The 17,760-nt window shown below is 46.0% G+C and overlaps 1 protein-coding gene across 5 annotated transcripts in view; it reads left to right on the top strand.

Moving 5' to 3' along the window:
• The first annotated feature begins 11,950 nt into the window (after positions 1–11,950).
• The window catches only part of DIP2A (disco interacting protein 2 homolog A), a 113,190-nt gene continuing 107,380 nt past the window's right edge, over positions 11,951–17,760 (top strand). For all 5 annotated transcript variants that reach the window (XM_055569881.1, XM_055569882.1, XM_055569885.1 and 2 more), the window contains exon 1: positions 11,951–12,305. In XM_055569881.1, the coding sequence (XP_055425856.1) occupies positions 12,215–12,305 (91 nt within the window). In that variant the 5' untranslated portion in view covers positions 11,951–12,214. The remainder of the gene's footprint in view (positions 12,306–17,760) is intronic.

Here is a 17,760-nt window from a genome sequence, read left to right on the forward strand (position 1 = left end):
GGCCTCATCTGTCCCCCAGAGCTTCCACCTCCCACTGCCATCCCACTGTGGGTAGGATTTCATCACAGGAGGCTTGTCCATCACCAGTGCACACAGAGCTGGCCTGAACAGACCCTGGAGGCATACATGAATGACTCAGCAGGTGGTCAGACTCGTGGTGCTGAATCTTCCTCCTACCTCATGTCTCCTTTTCAGGCTGCATCTGTGGTTTCAGGGTACATTCCCTGTGACCAGCTGGCAGAACAGGAGGAAGCGCAGGTTTGTTCTGCAGATGGATCTGCAAGAGTGCTAGCCTCAACCAAAAGTAGACAGTTGTCATACATATCCAGCTTGGGGCTGTGGAAGATTTCCTATCAGCCAACTTCGGATGGTGCATCGTGGTCCATTTTGTATGGAAAGAGCGCTGACCTGAGTTCCTGATCCAGAAGATTTCCCTGAGTAGTTGATTGTCCAGCTGGTTAACACTTGACAGAGAAAAGATCACCAAGTGGTACCAAGGATGTCTACAGGGCAGTAAGGAGACCTGCCTCCCACAAGACCCACTATGGAAGTGCAGAAGGTGGACAAGATGACTTGCCTGTGGGTGTCACTCAGCTTCTTTCTTCCAAGTGGAAGCAACCAGACCTCTCACCAAGGCCTCCTGGCTTCTTCCTGGCATTCTTCTCAATGCTTGAACTGCCAACAGCAGAGGTCAATGCTGAGCCCTTCATGTGGTGAGCTGGTTCCCACCATCACGGAGGAGGCAGTGATTGGTTCCACCAGGAACAGACACAATCCAAGTGTGGCTTTGGCTCCCCTGTCTGCAGTACATCTGCAGACACCAGTATCTGTGGACCTGGAGATGCTTTACTCGTTGCTGTAGTTCTATGTGACACTGCCCCTTAGAAGCAAGCATACTTTAAAGCAGTGAAAATGCAGGATGAGCTCACACATAGAATCCACTGGTCTTACATGTTGTAGGAGGTCACCAAGAAGACATGACTGCTGGTTGACCTGTGAGTTGGCCCTGGGTTGTCAGAGTTGTGCATTCCGCTTGCCTTCTCCACATTAGAAGCTACCCCAAGGGCACAGCTGGGAGAGAGCAAGGTGGTGGTGAGACCATATGAAGGTGTGCATGACTAAACCCAGTTCAGGCCTCCATATAAGCTCTTAACATTCTGGTAGATGCACCTAATACCAAAACCATACAAAGATGCCACAAAAAAGAAAACTACAGGCCAATATCACTGATGAACATAGAAAAATCCTCAACAAAATTCCAGCAAATAGAATCAAACAACATATTAAAAAGATCATACACCATGACCAAGCGGGCTTTGTCCCAGGGATGCAAGGATTCTTCAATATTTGCAAATCAATCAATATAATACACCACATTAACAAATTGAAAGATAAAAACCATTTGATTATCTCAATTGATGCAGAGAAAGGCTTTGATAACATTCAACATCCATTTATGATAAAAACCCTCCAGAAAGCAGGCATAGAAGGAACATACCTCAACATAATAAAAGCCATATATGATAAACCCACAGCAAACATTATCCTCAATGGTGAAAACTTGAAAGCATTTCCCCTAAAGTCAGGAACAAGACAAGGGTGCCCACTCTCACCACTACTATTCAACATAGTTTTGGAAGTTTTAGCCACAGCAATCAGAGAAGAAAAAGGAATAAAAGGAATCCAGATTGGAAAAGAAGTAAAATCCTCACTGTTTGAAGATGACATGATCCTCTACATAGAAAACCCTAAAGACGCTACCAGAAAATTACTAGAGCTAATCAATGAATATAGTAAAGTTTCAGGATATAAAATTAACACACAGAAATCCCTTGCATTTCTATATACTAACAATAAGAAAATAGAAGGAGAAATTAAGGAAACAATTCCATTCACCATTGCAATGAAAAGAATAAAATATTTAGGAATAAATCTACCTAAAGAAACAAAAGACCTATATATAAAAAACTATAAAACACTGATGAAAGAAATCAAAGATGACACAAATAGATGGAGAAATATACCATGTTCATGCATCAGAAGAATCAATATAGTGAAAATGAGTATACTACCCAAAGTAATCTATAGATTCAGTGCAATCCCTATCAAGCTACCAATGGTATTTTTCACAGACCTAGAACAAATAATTTCACAATTTGTATGGAAATGCAAAAAACCTCAAATAGCCAAAGCAATCTTGAGAAGAACAGAACTGAAGGAATCAAACTGCCTGACTTCAGACTATACTGCAAAGCTACAGTCATCAAGACAGTATGGTACTGGCACAAAGACTGAAATATAGATCAATGGAACAAAATAGAAAGCCCAGAGATAAATTCACACACCTATGGACCCCTTGTCTTTGACAAAGGAGGCAAGAATATACAATGGAGAAAAGACAATCTCTTTAACAAGTGGTGCTGGGAAAACTGGTCAACCACTTGTAAAAGAATGAAACTAGAACACTTTCTAACACCATACACAAAAGTAAACTCAAAATAGATTAAAGATCTAAACATAAAACCAGAAACCATAAAACTCCTAGAGGAAAACATACGCAAAACACTCTCTGACATAAATCACAGCAGGATCCTCCATGACTCACTTCCCAGAGTAATGGAAATGAAAGCAAAAATAAACAAATGGGACCTAATTAAACTTAAAAGTTTTTGTACAATGAAGGAAACTATAAGCAAGGTGAAAAGACAGCCTTCAGAATGGGAGAAAATAATAGCAAACGAAGCAACTGACAAGAATAAATCTCAAAAATATACAAGCAACTTCTGCAGCTCAATTCCAGAAAAATAAATGACCCAATAAACAAACAGGCCAAAGAACTAAACAGACATTTCTCCAAAGAAGACATACAGATGGCTAACAAACACACAAAAAGATGCTCAATAGCACTCATTATCAGAGAAATACAAATCAAAACCACAATAAGGTACCATCTCATGCTGGTCAGAATGGCTGTTATCAAAAAGTCTACAAACAATAAATGCTGGAGAGGGTGCAGAGAAAAGGGAACCCTCTTACACTGTTGGGAATGCAAACTAGTACAGCCACTACGGAGAACAGTGTGGAGACTCCTTAAAAAACCGGAAATAGAACTGCCATACGACCCAGCAATCCCACTGCTGGGCATACACATTGAGGAAACCAGAAATGAAAGAGACACGTGTACCCTAGTGTTCATCGCAGCACTGTTTACAATAGCCAGGATGTGGAAGCAACCTAGATGTCTATTGGCACATGAATGGATAAGGAAATTGTGGTACATATACGCAATGGCATATTACTAAGCTATAAAAAAGAATGCATTTGAGTCAGTTCTAATGAGGTGGATGAAACTGGAACCTATTATATAGTGTGAAGTAAGCCAGAAAGAGAAACACCAATACAGAATATTAATGCATATATATGGAATTTAGAAAAGGCAGAGGAAACAGAGATCAAATTGCCAACATCTGCTGGATCATCGAAAAAGCAAGAGAGTTCCAGAAGAACATCTATTTCTGCTTTATTGACTATGCCAAAGCCTTTGACTGTGTGGATCACAATAAACTGTGGGCAATTCTGAAAGAGATGGGAATACCAGACCACCTGATCTGCCTCTTGAGAAATTTGTATGCAGGTTAGGAAGCAACAGTTGGAACTGGACATGGAACAACAGACTGGTTCCAAATAGGAAAAGGAGTATGTCAAGGCTGTATATTGTCACCCTGTTTATTTAACTTATATGCAGAATACATCAGGAGAAACGCTGGACTGGAAGAAACACAAGCTGGAATCAAGATTGCCAGGAGAAATAGCAATAACCTCAGATATGCAGATGACACCACCCTATGGCAGAAAGTGAAGAGGCACTAAAAAGCCTCTTGATGAAAGTGAAAGTGGAGGGTGAAAAAGTTGGCTTAAAGCTCAACATTCAGAAAATGAAGATCATGGCATCCGGTCACATCACTTCATGGGAAATAGATGGGGAAACAGTGGAAACAGTGTCAGACTTTATTTTTTTGGGCTCCAAAATCACTGCAGATGGTGACTGCAGCCATGAAATTAAAAGACGCTTACTCCTTGGAAGGAAAGTTATGACCAACCTAGATAGCATGTTCAAAAGCAGAGACATTACTTTGCAACAAAGGTCCGTCTAGTCAAGGCTATGGTTTTTCCAGTGGTCATGTATGGATGTGAGAGTTGGACTGTGAAGAAAGCTGAATGCCAAAGAATTGATGCTTTTGAACTGTGGTGTTGGAGAAGACTCTTGAGAGTCCCTTGGACTGCAAGGAGATGCAACCAGTCCATTCTGAAGGAGATCAGCCCTGGGATTTCTTTGGAGGGAATGATGCTAAAGCGGAAACTCCAGTACTTTGGCCACCTCATGCGAAGAGTTGACTCATTGGAAAAGACTCTAATGCTGGGAGAGATTGAGGGCAAGAGGAGAAGGGGATGACAGAGGATGAGATGGCTGGATGACATCACTGATTCGATGGACGTGAGTCTCAGTGAACTCCGGGAGTTGGTGATGGACAGGGAGGCCTGGCGTGCTGTGATTCATGGGGTCACAAAGAGTCAGACACGACTGAGCCACTGATCTGATCTGATCTGATGGAATTTAGAAAAATGGTAATGATGATCCTATTTGCCAGGCAGCAAAAGAAAGACAGATGTAAAGGACTCTGTGGGAAAAGGCAAGGGTGGGATGATTTGAGAGAATAGCATTGAAACATGTATATTACCATATGTAAAAGAAATGACCAGTGCAAGTTGAATGCATGAAGCAGGGCACTCAAAGGCAGTAGTCTGGGAGAACTCAGAGGGATGGGGTGGGGAGGGAGGTGGGAGGAGAGTTCACAATGAGGGGACAAACGTGCACCTGTGGCTGATTCATGTTGACGTATGGCAAAACCACCACAATGTTGTAAGTAATTATCCTCCAATTAAATTAATTAATTTAAAAAAGTTAAAGATTCTGGTGGCTGCAGAGAGTTATCTTCTGGCCGCCCAAGACAAACCTCATCAGTTCCCTGCTTATCAAACCTGCTGCCTGCTGACCTGGAGGGTCTGCCTCTTTCTTAGATCTCTCCTTGCCCTCGTGTACAGGGGCTAGTTTACAAACCAGCATTACAGATCCCATCGCTGGAAGCAGTTGCCTGGGCTGAAGAGTGGAATGGCTAGCTGAAGGCTTGCTTTCAGCACCAGCTTGGAAATCAGTCTTTTAAGTTAGAGGTAATGTTGCAGACTGGTGTGTGCCTTAAACCAGTATCGCATATATCATGCACATTCCTTACAGCCAGACTGCAGGTGCCTGAAAATCAAGAGGCAGACTCTTCCACTGCAAGTACAAGCTGGATTCTCTAGTTTCTTGATCACAGCTAAGCAAAGGAGTACCAAGATGCCCCGTGTGGGTCACGGGTTTCACACATTCTTGAGTATAGAGTAGCCCTACCCTCTCCACTGCCCAGATGGTGACTTCTTTTGCCTCCTGGTTTCAAGATTCAGGAACCCAGGGTTCCCAGACATCATCCATCATTTATATCCAGTAGGACAGGAAGTGTTCCTTTTGGGGACCATGACCTCTAACCCTGCAGAATCTATACTTGGAGGACAGAAGGCACCAAGTTCTCCAGTGGACCACTGGGAGTGATATTAAGTGGGGCCACTCCTGTTTCCACCTTTGGATTTTAGACTCAGGTATCTTTCTTGTTGGAAAATGGTGCCACAGAATATTACCTCCACCTTGGCACTTCAGCTGTGCCTTTAGCTGACTGTCCCAGTGCTCTGTCAGGCAGCAGATCTGTGATCACTGCACATCGTGCAGTGTAAAGTGCACCCTGCGTTTCCTTTGCTGTAAGGTGAGATCCTGTGCTAGAGGAACTAACACTCCATAAACCCTTGCTGGCTGACACCTGTGGACAGGAGGTCAAACCTATCTATGCAGTATGAATCTATTTCTGTGAAAACAAACTGCTGGCCCTTCCCGGATAGAAGAGTTCCAGTAGAGCAAACAGCTGGTTGAACTTCATGAAAGGAACCACATCGGGAGCTCCTCATTGGTCTCTTGCTGACAGGTTAGACCAAGTGAGTGGTTGGATCAGCCTTGGGCTCATAAATAACCTCCAGCTCCATTACTTTGGTCATTCTGTCCTTGTACCCATCGTGCCAGCACACAGGTTGCCAGTAAGAAATGCTGTCCAATGTCAACTGTTAGAATTGTTCTGTCTGCTTGGTGCCCATCCCAGTACGTCTTCCCATGTGCTTTCCTTGTCCCCAGTCACAGAGGTCACCCAGCACTGCCCTGGGTCCACATATATTCTCACCCTGGGCCACTCCTTACACACAAAAGTGAATGACAGGCGCTCTTCCCAGTGGGGGATATGTCTCCACTGGTGTCTTTCAAGGCCAGCCCTGCATGAGGCTGTAATGTAGCTGCTGTCCACTTTCATGCTGATCTCAGGCACCAAGTCAGGCTTAAAACTCAATATTAAATAAACTAAGATCATGGCTATCCAGTTCCATCACTTCATGGCAAATAGAAGGGGAAAAGGTGGCAGAAACACTGACGGATTTCCTCTTCTTGGGCTCTAAAATCACTGTGGATGGTGACTGCAGCCATGAAACTAGAAGACAGCTGCTCCTTGGAAGAAAAGCTATGACAAACCTAGACAGTGTAGTAAAAAGCAGACATCACCTTGCCAACAAAGGTCCAGATAGTCAAAACTATGGTTTTTTCCAGTAGTCATGTACACATGTGAGAGTTGGACCATAAAGAAGGCAGAGCACCAAAGAATTGATGCTTTCAAACTGTGGTGCTGGAGAAGACTGTTGAGAATCCCTTGGACTGCAAGATCAAACCAGTCAATCCTAAAGGAAATCAACCCTGAATGCTCATTGGAAGGACAGATGCTGAGGCTGAAATCCAATACTTTGGCCACCTAATGTGAAGTGCCGACTCATTGGAAAAGACCGTGATGCTGGTAAAGATAGAAGGCAGAAGGAGAAGGGGGTGACAAAGGATGAGATGGTTAGATGGCATCACCAATTCAATGGACATGAACTTGGGTAAACTCTGGGAGATGGTGAGGGACAGGAACACCTGGTGTGCTGCCGTCCATGGGGTTGCAAAGAATCAGACACGACTTGGCAACTGAACACCATCACGAAGCCAGTCCATCCAGGAATGAGGCTCAAGATTTTCCCCCTCTGTCCACGTGTCCTAAAGGCCTCCCCATATAGTCATAGGTGTGAAAGGAGAAAGGGGCTCTGATACAGCAGCAGTGGGTGCCCTGTGGGTCTGGGCCACATATCCTGCACTCACCTGTGACCCCTGAACAGTCTCATGCTCAGTCTTGAACATTCTCCTTCCACCTGGTGGTGGATTGCTGCTGGGCCAAACCACCCTGATGACCTTCTGAGTTTGGCAGAACCCCCTAACAAGGCACTGTTTTGTCTGCATGTTCACTTGGTGTCCCAAGGCCAGATGTTCCATCTCTATCAGAGCACAGAAGCACACCAAGGCTTTTTTTCCCCTAAAAGGCAAATAATTCTCTGCTTCCAGGGGCATGGCAGAACCTAGGGTCCTGCTTCGTGAATCTCCCACTGAGATGTGCCAGAAACTCCACATCATGTCGTTCCCCACCACCATCACCACCTGCTAGACCATATGGCTGGGGCAGCACAGCTGCCTGCATCACAGCTTTGACCAATTACAAAAACTCTTACTTTTCTGGGTTATCTCAAACCTGGAAGTCTTCCAAGTCACCCAGTATTTGGGCCAGAGCACTATTCTTAGGTGTGGAATATGCCACTTCCAGAACCTGAAAAGACCCAAAAGTATCTTCCTTTATTGATGGCTGAAGGTACAAGATGCAATAATTGTCTTTGCCTTTTGAAAGGGATGCCTTAGGGCACTACTGACCACTGGATCCCTAAAAATGTTACAAATGTAGCAGGTCTCTGAATCTTCTCAGTGTTTATCTGCTACTCTCTGGAACACCTGTATCTTACCAAGGCCTCCAGCATATTTGTAATATTATTGATGTAATGGAGCAGTGTGATATTCTTCAGGATGGTGAAGTCTTTGGACTACAAGAGGGCAAGAGAGGTAACATAGCCTTCGGGCAAAACTGCATCTATGTTCCATGTGAATGTGAAATGGTCCTGATCCTTTTTTCCTGATGGGGACAGAAAAGAACACACCAAATCAGTAGCCACCCCCTGCGTCTGACACAGAAACTACTATCAGGGCTGCCACTCGGTTGAGTTTGCAGTGTACTGCCATCCTCCAGGACCCAATTTCTGCAGGGATCACACTGGTGAATTTAAGACTTGGGGGACCACCATGCTGTATCCTTTAGATCCTTAAAAGTGGCCCCCAGTTCTGCCACTGTCCCACCCCTAGAGACTCTATGATCTTGACTGGAACAGATCAGTTTTAGAGGTCAGTTTTCCACTTGACTTTTCAAAACCAGTCAGTTTTCCACTTGACTTTTCCTGTTGTGATAGCTCTAACCCTACAGGTCAGGGACCCAACCTGAGAGTAACGTTAATTGCCAAGTACATCAATGCCAATTATTCACTTTGGGACAGGGGAAATGACCACAAGCAGGTCCACAGAGTTGGTGGGCATACTGTAAGCTGGACCTTGGGGAGGACTCCATTAATTATCTGGCCACTGTGCAGCCACTCTGACAGGGAAGCCGTGATGATAATGCAGATGTCTGGATATCAAAGTCAATTCAGATTTTGTGTACATCAGTCTTCAGAATGTTTGGTTACCCACTTTCCCCCTGGGTGTAGTTATCAAAGGAAATGGCTATTGGACTCTGGAAAAGGACTTCAGGATTCATTTCTGTATGTACTTGTGGTATACTGCAGGGTCCTTCTTGGTATTTGGCCACCTTTTCAGTACCACATCTGAAATCCAGCTCAGTCCAGAAACTGGCTGTGGGATCCTGATTTTCCTATTCATCCATCCTTAACTTTTTTCTGCTGGTATTTTCAACTGCCCATCTGTTCTGCCTCTAGGGATGCTGTGTTTTATTAACCATTTCTGCAACTGTCCACAGGTCAGGGTCCCTTGGCTGCCACTCAGGTCTTGCTGGCCACTGTAATTTGCAGTACTGACTTCTGTCAGTTACGAGCTCCTTCCTGGCCTCTTTACTGCTAGGATCCTATCGCCCACCGCCCCCGCCTCCCCGCAAATGCTGTTCAGGAGCAACCCTTCCTACTGTCAGCTCTTGCCTACAGTGGTGAGCCACCACTGACTAGTGGGAATGGCCGTGTGTGGGCATGCTGGCCGACGCCTCCAATCTGGGCTCCAGCATCGACTGTCAGACATGTGAGTAAATGAACCTTCAGATCATTCCAACCTCCAGCCTTCAAGCTGTTCCAACTGAAGCCCCAGATGACGTAGCTCAATTCCACTCTGCCCTGACCCTCAGCAACTTAGGAGAATAAATGATTCTTGTTTTAAGCCACTAAGTGTGTAGTAATCTGTTATATGGCAATAGACATAGCATCACTTTAGGAGTTTGCTACTGGTCTTTGCCTAGGTGTTAAACCCTGTATCTTAGAAGACTGGTCATAAGCCCTGTATCTTAGAAGACTGGTCATAAGTCTTTTACCAACTTTACACTCCAGTTTTCTTCTGATTTCTGCAGGGCTCATGCTGGTGAATTAAGCAAGGATGCTGGGGACCACCACTCATCAAGCACACTTATAATCCAGCCCCACAAAAACTTCCCTAGCTCCTGGCAGTTGGCTGCTTCTTACAACCTGTCATGGACTAAACTGTGTCCCTGCAAAAGATGTTTAAATCCTAACCCCCAGGTACCCATGAATGTAACCTTATTTGGAAATAGGGTCTTTATAGGCAATCAAATTAAGATGAGTATTGTAATTAGAGCAGGTAAAAATCCAATACCTGGTATTTTCAAAAACAGGGAATTTGGACACAGAAACAGACAAACATATAGGGAGAAAGGCACGTGAACATCAAGGCAGACTGGCACAATGCATCTAAAGCCAAGGAACACCAGATTGCCAGCAAACCACCAGAAGCTAGCAGAGGAATAGAAGATCCTTCCCTCACAGCCCTGTCACTTTGTTCTATCTTCCAGCCCCCAGAACTGTGAGATAAACTTCTGTTAAGCCACCCAGTTAGTGGTACTTTGTTACTGCAGAAGGAAATGGCAACCCACTCCAGTGTTCTTGCCTGGAGAATCCCAGGGACGGCGGAGCCTGGTGGGCTGCCGTCTATGGGGTTGCACAGAGTTGGACACGACTGAAGCGACTTAGCAGCAGCAAACTAATGTGTTCTTTTGAGGGGAAGAGGGTTATAGTTCAGCTGAATTATACTAAGAAATAACCATAATCATATGCCTATTGTCCAACAGATTGGGGAGTGGGGGGCTAGGTTGGTAGGGAAAGGTGAGCCACATGGGCAGGCTCCAAAGGTTGAAGACAGTCGAGGGGGTAGTGTGAGATGGGGTGGGGGTGAGGAAATCTTTGAGGGCATCTACCCAGATTTCCCCAACCAGGATCCCAAACTTAGCAAAACAGAATTGTCTTGATTGGGTGTTTACCATCATAGAGACTCTTGGGCCTAGTCCTTGTCTTTATTGTTTCAATGCAGGAAATGAGGATTTCTTGGCATGCAATCAAAGAGACTCCATCACTTTCAATGGTCTATTGGTAGCCATCAGCTGTCCATTATTTTTCTGAAGAGTATCAGTAGTATTAAAGAATACTGGAGTGGGTTGCCATGCGCTCCTCCAGGGGATCTTCCCCATCCAGGAATGAAACCTGTATCTCATGTCTCCTGCACTGGCAGGCAGGTTCTTTATCACTAGCAGCACCATTTAGATGATGTCCACTTCCATTGTCTTTCCTTACAGCTAATATTTCCATCATAAAAAGGTCACTAGGGCATTCATTCACTTCACTGGTTCACACTCCTACCTCAACCCAGGTGAAAAATTAACTCTGGGGCAAGCACTGCTCATCAGAGGCCTTCTGTATTGGCCCAGTGGCCAGATCGTTCTCCTGCTGGCTCCGTCACCTGAAGGATGTGACGTAGCAAAGTGACCCTCTGCGTACAGTAGTGAGTACTCGCGTCCACCACAGTCCACTGATGCACTTCCCGCGACATTGCGCAACAGTTCCCTCTGGATTCTCCAGTGTGTGTGTGTGTGTGGGGAGCGGGGCTCAGTGCAGCTCCACTACCCAACCCCCCCAGGCTCCGCACGTCTGTAGTTCCCTCAAGTCTGTCCTTGCACTTCCCAAAATCACCTCACCTTCTGAAATTGCTGCTGGAGCTCCTTCCAAGGCTGTTTTGAAAAGCACTTGGACTAATACACGTCATAACGGGTCTATGAAGGACGTCCAAAGGGGCCCGGGGTGTCCAGCTGGCTCCTGGGAGTTGTGAAAAGCCTCATGAGTGAGGCCCACCCGTGCTGGGAGGAAAGCATGTGGACGCATTCCTCAAGAGCAGGCCCAGCGCGCCCGGAAGCCTCAACGTCCTCCATCTCAGCTGCGCCCCACCGTCCGCGCGGACTCCACACCAGTGCCCGCTGCTCGGCCGCCGAGGGGCCTGAGGGATCCCCGCGCATTGACGCCCGCCTGAGTCCAACGGCCCACTGTACATGGGTTGAGAGAGGCCTCGTGCCCGAGACCCCAACACTGAGGTGACCGCCCTCTCAGCCGAGCCTGCGCTCGGGCCAGTCCACGATCCAAGCCTCCCGCGCAGAGCCTCTCGGGAGTGACTTTCTCTCGGCTGAGTCAATAGACGCCCGGGGCGGCTTCGCCGCTTTCTCGCGGCCAATGGCAACGAGCGTCTGGTGTTGCTGGGCGGGGCCAGGCGCCCACCAGGCTGGCGACCCGCCGCACACGCGCGCTCGCCTGCCCTCTCTTCCCACCGCGCACGCGCGCTCCGTGCAGGGCCGGCAGGGCTGTCGGGGGCGCGCGGGGCGGTGGCGGCGGCGGCGGCGGCAGAGGAGCTGCTTGCGCTCGTGCCCGCGCCCGTGTCTCTGTGGAGCTGCCTGGGCCGCCCCCCTGCCCGCCGCCTTGGCTCCTCGAGGGCCGATGCGGGTCGCGGGGCTGAGGGGAGCGACGTAGCTGTCGCCCGCGCGGCCACCTGGGCTGGGCCTGGCGCGACCCCCGCCCCGACCCCGCCCGGCGCGAGGCGGCCGGACGGCAGTCCTGCTGCGGGGCCATGGCCGAGCGCGGGTGCCCGCTGGAGGCGGTGCCGCTGCCCGCTGAGGTGCGGGAGAGCCTGGCCGAGCTGGAGCTGGAGCTGTCGGAAGGTGAGCGGCCCGGAACCCGGACCCCCGCCCGGCTCTCCTCCCAGACCCCTGCCCGGGCCCCGCCCCGCCTTAGTGCGACCGGACCCCCGCCCGGCGCTCACACCCGGGACCCCGACTCCCGTCCGGCTTCCGGCGCCCGGCCGGTGGCCGCGCTTTGGGTGTGTGGCCTCAGATGTGGAAACCTGGACGGGGATGACTGCTGTGTCCGAGCGGGCTGCCGAGCCCAGGCCCGCGTGTCAGCGCGTAGGGACCGCGCCGGCTGCACGCCCGCGTTCCTCGGCTTCCCCTGCGAGACCGGGTGGTCGCCGCACCTACCTCTCGGGGATAGTTGGGAGCCTGGAATGCTGTAACAGGTGCAAAGCACTGAACACTTGGAACGAGATTGTTAGCCCCTCTTAGGGAATTTTTTAAAATTAAGAAAGATGTGCAATAAGTGGTTGTTTGTTTAAAATAGACTGAGTATTTGGGCCTCAGAGGCGTGGGTGGGGTTACCCTCTGTCTGTAACCTCCAGGCCCAGGTCCCGAATTCCGCGTGGCAGTCCGCGCAGTTTAGTTCTTGGCCGGGTCAGGGGACCTCGCAGCCCTTGGAGAGAAGCATCTAAATGCGTAACTGTTTTTGAAATTTAAATACATTTTCAACTTTTAGAATCCATTTTTTCCATAGGCTGAACCGAGTTTCACTTGGGGTCAGGCTAGTGAATTCTTAGGACTATCTAATAAATATGCACAGGGTTGTATTAACTCACCGAATCCTCACCAAGTTTAGGGAGGTAGGTGGTGCTGTAATCTTTGTTTTACAGGTAATACAACATTTACATGCAACTGCTTTGAATTTAACATCCAGATTTTTAAAGTTCTGTGACGTGATGTTTTTCTTTTTTCAATGAAACTGAAGTTGGCAAAGGGTGGACTCGAGAATTCTTGGTGATGAGATGCTCTTGGAAAATCTGAAAAAACTGAAATTAGGAATGTTTCTGACAGGAACTACTGGCCTGAGTTTGTTCTAGTTCTTCACTCAGGGAAAATCATATAGTTACAGTTTAGATTTTACACATTTCAAATATGTTTTTGCATAGTGCTTCTGATTTCTGCTCCACTGTGTTAGTTATTCCTTCAATTCCTTGTTTTGCGGTTGTGTGTTTGAATTCTTTCTGGGAGTTGACAGATAAGATTGAGAACTTCATAATTTGTAGGACAGAACACACATAAAGACAGGTATTTCAACAAAAGAAACACTGCTCTATTGAATCCTTTTATCCTGTTGTCATTTTAGCCGAATGTAGAAGATGTTTAGTTGCATAAAAGGTATAAGATTAAGTTTATGTGGATAGTAGCTTAAGCTGGGGAAGTGAAGACAGTGTTGAAGGGAAGGGACAGCAGAGTGTCGTGCAGCCAAGGAGACAGGAGCCCTGGCCTCTGTCCTACCCCCTACATCAGTAAAGTTTTATTTATATAAATAAAGGAAGATGTTACTAATGAAGCACGATTCTAAAGCAACCCAAACTAGTTTCAGTTTCATTATCATTTTAATATTTTTCAGGTAGAAGTAGAAAGCGGGACTCTTATTTGCCCTATGTGATGTTTCTCTCCTCCCCACACACTCACCCCCAACCATTTTCGAGAAAAAGTAGAATGCTGCTGTGTGCGCTGCTCAGTCATGTCCGATTCTTTGCGACCCCGTGGACTCTAGCCCACCAGGCTCCTCTGTTCATGGAATTTCCCAGGCAAGAATACTGAAGTGGGTTGCCATTTCCTTCTCCAGGGGATCTTCCCAACCCAGGGATTGCACCTGCACTCTTGCATCTCCTGCATTGGCAGGTGGATTCTTTATCACTGCGCCACCTGGGAAGCCCCTAAATTAGAATAGTAATGTCAAAATTGGATGCCTTCATGGCGGTCACATTTGTTTGGATGAGGAGTTGCTTAAAACGTAGAGATGACAGTGGATGCAGGGTGGAGGGAGGAGGAAACAACACAGACTGAACGATGCTGAACTGCTTAAAAATGAGGATGATGGGGTGAGTAGGTGGAGCACAGGGAATCTTTAGGGCAGCAAAACGATTCTGTGTAATACAGTAATGGTAGACACAAGTCACTGTACATTTGTCAAAACCCATAGAATATATAGCACAGAGTGAACCCTAAAGTTAGCTATGGACTTTAGTTAGTAATAATTTATCAATATTACCCATCAGTTATAACATATGTACCCCATTAATACCAGTTGGGGATGTGGTGTGCGCACAGAGAGGGGATATGTGGGAAGCCCTTGTATTTTCAAATACTTTTCTTGTAAACCTGAAAAAAAAAGAGAAGAGAATAATGGTGTAAAGTTTATTCTTTGTTTTGGTGGCCTGCAGAGATTTAGAGAGGAAATTCCTACACAATAGGTTACATTTGTCCCACTCCTGTGTTTTCATCCTGGTTAGTAGGTCTATTCCATGGCTTTAACTTTGTTTTTTGTTTTCCTGTATTCTGCTACAGCAGGGGCTTAGCCTGGACAGAATCAAGCTTAAAGCAGAAAAGCTCCATTTGTGGATGTGAGGAAGGAACTTCTTTTCACAAAGCCTTTTTTTTTTTCTCATTAAACGTCTTTAATTTCTAAAATTTGTGATATAATTCTTAGTTTTCAAAATGACAGCCTGACATTGCCTTCACATCGATAAACATTTGTTGTGTTTCTTAAATATTCTGTGGTATATGAAAGTTCTCAGTCCAAATTCCATTCACCTGGCAAAGCCCAGCCTGGTGTCTTTGTGTTGTGACCCTTCCCTCATACTTGTCCTGTTTTTTGGAGTTCTTGCCACTCTGTGTGTGTGTGTGTGTGTGTGTGTGTGTTATCTGTATATATTCATTCATTCAGTGATTATTGAGTACCTGCTGGGTGCTTGGTAATGTTTTGGCTGTCAGTGGTCAGGTTTAGCTTCATTTCTCCGTTGAGCTTAAAGCTGCACAATGTCGTATTAAAATAGTCATTACACATTACAGAGAAATGGAACCGTTTAAAGGGAACGTAGGATGGAGTGAGCCTCCCTCCTACCCCTGGCTTCTCCCCAGGGTTGGCCTCTGGTAGCCATTTCTTCTGTTTTCTTCTAGAAATAATCTGCCAGTGGTTCCCAAACTGTGGTTCACATACCTCTTGGGGTCCCTAAGACCCTTCCTGGGGGCCTATGAGGGAAAACTGTTTTTTATAATAATATTAAGATTGTCTTTTCTGTTTTCACTGTTGTACTAATGGTGCAGAAACCTGGTGGGTAAAACTGCTGGTGTCTAGGCAGAAACTGAGGCAAGGGCCCCAAATCACACTGACAGCCAATATACCCTCTTTACCACCTCCCCACCGGCAGTAAAAACACTACTACTTTGACTTAGACATATCTCTTATTGATACAGTAACAGTTAATGTTTTTCTTTTTGGCTGTGGGGTGGGGATTCTTAGTTCCCCAACCAGGGATTGAACTTATGCCCCCTGCAATGGAAACTTGAGTTCTCACCACTGGACCTCCAGGGAAGTCCCCACAGTTAACTTTCTTGCCTCTCAGCCCTGAACGCTTGGTGGAGTCTGCTCATGAGGAACGAGAGGCGCATGGGAAGCATGTTGGCTGCTCTGAGAGGCCCAGGGCCTGTGTGAGGAGTGGCAGCTGTGCTGTTTGACTGCAGAACGAAGTGGCCACTTTTCTCCTGGAGTGTGACTTTTGCTTGAAAAAAATGAGTGGCAGACAAACTACAGTTATTCAGAATTGGGTATTTGGTGGACATTTTCTGAGAAATAAATGAAGAACAAGTGTCAGAAATTGTGGCCAATGATAATATTTGTGTTTTCAAGGAAAAATACACACATTTTAAACTTCTGTCTGCTACCATGAGCATGACAGCTTCTGACATTGCCTTCACGTCGATAAACATTTGTTGTGCTTCTTAAATATTCTGTGGTATATGAAAGTTCTCAGTCCAAATTCCATTCACCTGGCAAAGCCCAGCCTGGTGTCTTTGTGTTGTGACCCTTCTCTCACACTTGTCATATCTTTTGGAGTTCTTGCCACTTTTTGTTTTTGTGTGTGTGTGTGTGTGTGCGCGCTTCTGAGTACTTGAAGACTTTTTTGATGGGCTCAGTGGCAATGTTAATCAATTTTTTTTTTTAATATTAACCCCACCCTCACGTAAGGACTGCCTTAGGCCTATAGGTGTTTTCTAAAAAAATAGTTTATGTATTTATTCCTGTGTTTTTGGTTGCAGTGTATCTTTGTTGCTGGCCATGGGCCCTCTCTAAGCATGCAGGCTTCAGTAGTTGCAGTGCGTGGGCTTAGCAGTTGTGGTGCATGGGCTTAGTTGTTCCTCGGCATGCGGAATCCTCCTAGACCAGGGATCAAAGCATGTCCTCTGCATTAGCAGGCGAATTCTTATCCACTGCGCCAGCAAGGAAGTCCAGAATGTGAGTTACTGATATTATTTGGTGAAATGTGTCAACATTTGAAAGAGCTGCATGATTTTGTGAACCAGTATTTTCCAAATGGCCAGTGCATCATGTTTCAGATCTGTGCATGGGTAAAAGACCCATTCAGAGAGATACCAATGGATTGCAACATAACAGTACGGTAAGTTCATTGATAAGGTTTTAGATTCTACACTGCAACTATTGTTTAAGAACCTACAGTTTGCCTAGTTTGGGTGTGGTATCAAAGAATGTCCACAGTGATCTGAAAAGGCTGCTGAAATACTCCTCGCTTTTCTAGCCCGTGTTTGTGTGCGGCTGATTGTGTTTCGTAGACCTTAACCATGTATCCTGCAGGCCATTGAACTGAAGTTGATGAGAAGAATCCACTTGTTTCCAAGAGGCCAGATGTTAAAGAGGCTCATAAGAGTAAAACAACACCTGAAATCACTAAATGCTTTGGAAATTATTATTTTTCATTTATGGTAGTTTTCATGTACAGTTTTAAAAATTAAATATTAAAAATTTTCCATTTTAATTTCTAATGTGGTAAACATTGATAGCTCACAAATAAAAGCTGTTTGGGGTCCTCAATAAGTTTTAAGAGTGTGAAGGGTTCTTGAGAGCCACACCTTTGAGAACTACCAGACCATGTAATGGCAAATAGATAGGAAAACAGTGAAAGGCTTTCTTTTCTTGAGCTCCAAAATCACTGCAGCCATGAAATTAAAAGACACTTGCTCCTTGGAAGGAAAGCTATGGCAAACCCAGACAGAGTATTAAAAAGCAGAGACATTACTTTGCTGACAAAGGTCCATATAATCAAAGTTGTGGTTTTTCCAGTAGTCATGTATGGATGTGAGAGTTGGACCATAAAGAAAGCTGAGCACTGAAGAACTGATGCTTTTGAAGTGTGGTGTTGGAGAAGACTCTTGAGAATCCCTTGGATTGCAAGATCAAACCAATCCATCCTAAAGGAAATCATCCTGAATATTCATTGGAAGTACTGATGCTGAAGCTGAA

This window comes from Bubalus kerabau, chromosome 2 (assembly GCF_029407905.1).
Source record: "Bubalus kerabau isolate K-KA32 ecotype Philippines breed swamp buffalo chromosome 2, PCC_UOA_SB_1v2, whole genome shotgun sequence".
NCBI lineage: Eukaryota > Metazoa > Chordata > Mammalia > Artiodactyla > Bovidae > Bubalus > Bubalus kerabau.